Source organism: Triticum dicoccoides, chromosome 2A (genome assembly GCF_002162155.2).
Source record: "Triticum dicoccoides isolate Atlit2015 ecotype Zavitan chromosome 2A, WEW_v2.0, whole genome shotgun sequence".
Taxonomy (NCBI): domain Eukaryota; kingdom Viridiplantae; phylum Streptophyta; class Magnoliopsida; order Poales; family Poaceae; genus Triticum; species Triticum dicoccoides.
The window spans coordinates 569,901,450-569,906,830 of record NC_041382.1 but is presented as its reverse complement, the minus strand read 5'-3'; the positions used below and the strand labels follow the sequence as shown (position 1 = coordinate 569,906,830).

The following is a 5,381-nucleotide window of genomic DNA, read 5'->3' as shown; positions in this document are numbered from 1 at the left end:
TATAGACATACAAAATCCCATCCACTTTATTGGATACATAGGCACAGTGACGAACTCCTACAATGTAGCAGACATGAATTTCAGACTAAGAAGCAAAAAGAACTAAACTAACTGAACCTAATTGAAATTAAACACTAAAGAGTGCAGTTTACTTGGCGTTACATCTGCAGCACCTAACAAAGAAACAAAAGCAGCCGCTCGCTCGCTCTTGATGCACTACAAAAACTACCCCAAACCTTACATCCGCATGAACCACGGAAAAAACATCTCCAATATATTGACTGCTTGAACAATAATGACATGAAAAAATAACTAACAATCCTGGAGTCGATCATAGAGTTAAAGCTATTAATCTTCGCTTGATCCACATAAAAAACGACCCTAATCTCTTCAGATCTATGGTGTACCACCAACAAGAATAGGACAAACAAGAAAAAGATGAAGAAGAATGGTATAGGGGGGAAGCTCACTCCACGGGTGGCCGCTTCCCCTTCTTCACTTTAATGCGGCCCAAAAACAAACACAGAAAAGAAACACTGAAACACAACATAGCCCAGCCCATCAGCAGCGCTCGCACAGGGGATCACGGGTTTGACAGGAAGAAAACAAAGTGGGCCGGTCCACGCCTTAGACAGGCCGAAACAGAGACAAAGCGCTCCCAGCTCGAATCTACAAGCTGCTAAAGATTGAACGGCTGGCCCGTCGACTGAGACTAGCAGTACCGTTCTGCTAATTATGCCACAAGTATGATGGTTATGTGCTTTTTACTCCATCATCTACATCTAAAAGCGCATTTTTGCTATGAAAAATTTATTACAAAACCATCTAAAAAATTCTAGCACCCGCACTTTTATCCGCACCCTTTTGAAAGATTTAATCGAAATTGTAATCCACATCACTCTTTCGTGATGACACTGACATGAGCGTTCGGCTCGGAAGAGCCTCCAAGCCCACGGCTGCCATGGCCACCACCGTGCTCTCCCTCCCACCAAGCCAAATCCCCTACAAAAAATTCTCACCCACTCTACCCGCCACCTCGTCTCCAGACCACACCTCCTTGAAGCAGCTATGCAGGGAAGGCAACCTGCGGCAAGCCCTTCGACTGCTCACCGCCGGAGCGCCGGGCCGCGTCCCTTCCCAGGACCACTACGGCCTGGTCCTTGACCTCGTCGCGGCCGAGAAGGCGGCCGCGCAGGGCGCCCAGGTCCATGCGCATGCCGTGGCCACCGGTTCTTTGGATGGCGACGACGGGTTCCTCGCGACCAAGCTGCTCTTCATGTATGGCAAGTGCGGGCGCGTCGAGGACGCACGCCGCCTGTTCGACGGAATGTCTGCCCGGACAGTCTTCTCCTGGAACGCCCTTACTGGGGCGTACCTGTCGTCCGGGAGCGCTAGTGAAGCCTTGGGCGTGTACAGGGCGATGCGTTGGTCTGCGGCGACGGGGATGGCGCCTGATGGGTGCACGCTCGCCTCCGTGCTCAAGGCGTGTGGGATGGAGGGGCATGGTCGTTGCGGGCGGGAGGTGCACGGGCTGGCGGTTAAGCACAGGCTTGATAGCAGCACCCTTGTGGCCAATGCGCTCATTGCGATGTATGCCAAGTGCGGCATTCTAGATTCTGCGTTGCAGGTGTTTGAGCGGCTGCAAGGCGGGAGGGATGTCGCGTCGTGGAATTCAGTGATATCAGGCTGTATGCAGAACGGCATGTTCTTGAAAGCTCTGAACTTGTTTCGAGGGATGCAGAGGGCTGGTTTAAGTATGAATTCTTACACAACTGTTGGGGTGCTACAGATCTGTACAGAGTTAGCCCAGCTGAATCTTGGCAGGGAGCTACATGCAGCAATTTTGAAGTGTGGCAGTCAGGTTAATATCCAGCACAATGCTTTGCTTGTTATGTACACAAAATGTGGCCATGTGTACAGCGCTCATAGAGTATTCCGTGAGATTAATGAGAAAGACTACATTTCATGGAACTCGATGCTGTCCTGTTATGTCCAAAATGGTTTATATGCCGAGGCCATCAAATTTATTGGTGAAATGCTTCAAGGTGGTTTTCAGCCTGACCATGCTTGTATTGTGAGCTTGTGTTCTGCAGTCGGCCAATTGGGCTGGTTACTCAATGGCAGAGAGGTTCATGCATATGCTATAAAGCAGAGGCTAGATACAGACACACAGGTTGGAAATACATTGATGGACATGTACATGAAGTGTCAGTACACAGAGTACTCTACCCATGTATTTGAAAGGATGAGGATTAAAGACTACATATCATGGACTGCCATTATTACTTGTTATGCTCGGAGTTCCCAGCATTTTGAGGCACTGGAAAAGTTTAGAGAAGCTCGGAAAGAGGGCATTAAGGTAGATCCCATGATGATCGGAAGTATTTTAGAAGCATGCAGTGGTTTGAAAACCAGTTTGCTGGCAAAGCAACTGCATTCGTATGCTATTAGAAATGATTTGCTTGATTTGGTACTGAAGAACAGAATCCTAGATATATATGGGCAGTGTGGAGAGGTTTACCATTCACTTAGAATGTTTGAAACAGTAGAGGAAAAAGACATTGTCACATGGACTAGTATGATAAACTGTTACGCAAACAGCGGGCTGTTAAATGAAGCTGTTGCCTTGTTTGCAGAGATGCAAAATACAGATATTCAACCTGATTCTGTAGCACTAGTAAGTATTCTCGGGGCTATAGCTGATTTGTCATCCTTGGCAAAAGGGAAGGAAGTTCATGGCTTTCTCATCAGAAGGAATTTTCTTATGGAAGGTGCCACGGTTAGTTCCCTGGTAGACATGTATTCTGGTTGCGGAAGCATGAGCAATGCTCTCAAAGTATTTAATGGAGCGAAATGTAAAGACGTAGTTCTCTGGACAGCGATGATTAATGCAGCTGGGATGCATGGTCATGGCAAGCAAGCTATAGACCTTTTCGAGAGAATGGTAGAAACTGGTGTTGCTCCTGACCATGTTTCATTTCTCGCTCTGCTATATGCTTGTAGTCACTCAAAGCTTGTCGATGAGGGCAAATGTTATCTAGATATGATGGAGACCATGTACAGGTTAGAACCATGGCAGGAACACTATGCTTGTGTGGTTGATCTTCTTGGCCGCTCAGGCAAGACCGAGGATGCGTACGAGTTCATCAAGTCTATGCCTTTGGAACCAAAATCAGTGGTGTGGTGCGCACTCCTTGGGGCATGCCGTATACACAAGAACCACGAGCTCGCTATGGTTGCAGCCGACAAGCTTCTTGAGTTGGAACCAGATAACCCAGGTAATTATGTCCTTATATCAAACGTTTTTGCTGAGATGGGCAAGTGGAACAATGCCAAGGAGGTCAGAGCCAGGATTTCAGAACGTGGGCTGAGGAAAGACCCGGCCTGCAGCTGGATAGAGATTGGAAACAACGTCCACACCTTCACCGCAAGGGATCATACACACAGAGACGCGGAGAGAATCCATCTCAAACTTGCCGAAATAACAGAAAAACTGAGAAAAGAAGGTGGGTACATTGAGGATACAAGATTTGTTCTGCATGACGTTAGTGAAGAAGAGAAGGTGGATGTGCTGCACAGGCACAGTGAGAGGCTTGCGATCTCGTTTGGTTTGATCAGCACGCGCCCAGGCACGCCTCTAAGGATAGCCAAGAACCTCAGAGTTTGCGCTGACTGCCATGAGTTCACCAAGCTAGTGTCGAAGCTGTTCGAGAGGGAAATCGTGGTCCGTGACGCCAACAGATTCCACCATTTCAGAGGTGGATCTTGTTCCTGTGGGGACTTCTGGTGAATGGTTCTCCCTTCATGAAACTTAGTAGATGGATTTTTGCTCTTGTTCGTAAACACGTGAGATTTCCATGACCAGTGTATCGGGGAGAAGGGTTAGGTAGGGTTCAGAGGTTGTGAACAAAAAACACAACTTAAGTTACGAAATATACAACCATGACATCTTATCGTTGTTTGTAGATCAACACTCAACAGCGATGGATAGGCAACAGTGATAACATGGTGTATAATGATTTTCTCCCTTTTCTCTGGACCGAGTGAGTGAGTAGTCAGCATCCGAAGACTGACCATTTTCTGGTAGGCGATGGTATTCTTGACTACAGTTCACCCGAGAGTCCAAGAAATGATGATTATTACTCTAGTGATTGATGTACTATTATTACTAATTTGTGCATAACTAATTCATGTAGCACGTCAATCACTTGAAAACAACAAATAGTGCTACAGAAATACACAGAGCGGAACCAAGTGAACATGCTGACCACAGTTATTTTCCGTATGTGTGTATCGTGCACCGCAAGAAAACCGGATCCATTCAAATTCGCAAAAAAAGAAGTGGGGGATCCATTCAGATTCAGAGATTGTGACATGCAAATTTTCAGGCTCTTCAGAGCAAAGACCGATCGTTGACTTCACGTCGAAAAGGTAATCCCTACTTTCACTAACGTATGCGGTGTTTTGCTGAGAAGTTTAGCCCTAAAAATTGATGGACGACCTTTTTAGAAGAAATGTTTGGATCTAGCTTTACTAGCATTTGGTGTCCGTGTGTTGCAACGGAAGAAACAAATCTTCACACGTGATTATGTAATCTGTGAACACACTGCTACTGACGTACACACCCCGCTCGATTTTAGTTGTACAACTGAGCGTAGGCATACTTGGTATTGATATGTATAGTAAAAGAAAGGAATTCATACTGGACAATAATAGACATGCATATTAGTGTTGGAAAAAATTGCCCACCTCTGTCCATTAGTTTGGACTTTTGAATGAGTTGACCGGAGCATAAATTCAGTATATAGTATCCGAACCAAGAGGTCAAGTTCAAGACCTTGCCAACGCAGTAAAACAAAAAGATTTTGCGGCCTATATCGATCCCTCTTCTAAGGACTAAATATAAGACAAGCTCACTTTGTTATTTTACATGACCCTGTTGCAATCTTACAAAACATGATCATCAAGGATTAGTAAGGCCAACATGAGAACCATGACTATGCCTACAATGGAATAGACATCACGTTGGCATATCAAGCAAAAGATCCAGAGATTCCTCGAAGTGCATCGAAAGACTAGAAACTAGGAAGCCCATGACCAACTCTGAGATGATCTTGTGGAGCAGTTGTGGAAACTTCATAGTTCTTAGTGATTCATCATGCTTCTATCATATTTTTTGGACTGTTTACTTTATTTGGACCATATGTTGTGCTTGAATTTGAATGTTCAAATTTGAAAACGATAAATTGGAAATGCTCTTTACGTCTGCATTAGAAATATCAAGGTTTGAATTAATATGTGGTGCAAATGTAGTTGACTAGGGATTTATATATGTAAAAGGATGAAAGATATAGCACATGGAGCATAAGGAGTTAAATTTA

General features: G+C 45.2%; 1 protein-coding gene across 1 annotated transcript; it reads left to right on the top strand.

The window, feature by feature from the left end:
* The first annotated feature begins 896 nt into the window (after positions 1-896).
* On the top strand, positions 897-4,245 carry LOC119355440 (pentatricopeptide repeat-containing protein At3g63370, chloroplastic-like). Its single transcript, XM_037622245.1, has one exon. The coding sequence runs from the start codon at positions 920-922 to the stop codon at positions 3,788-3,790; it is 2,871 nt and encodes a 956-aa protein (XP_037478142.1). The 5' UTR covers positions 897-919; the 3' UTR covers positions 3,791-4,245.
* Positions 4,246-5,381: the final 1,136 nt, after the last annotated feature.

Bases quoted from the DNA above. Each gene is read 5' to 3' on its own strand.
- LOC119355440 (XM_037622245.1), top strand. From the start codon at position 920: ATGAGCGTTCGGCTCGGAAGAGCCTCCAAGCCCACGGCTGCCATGGCC.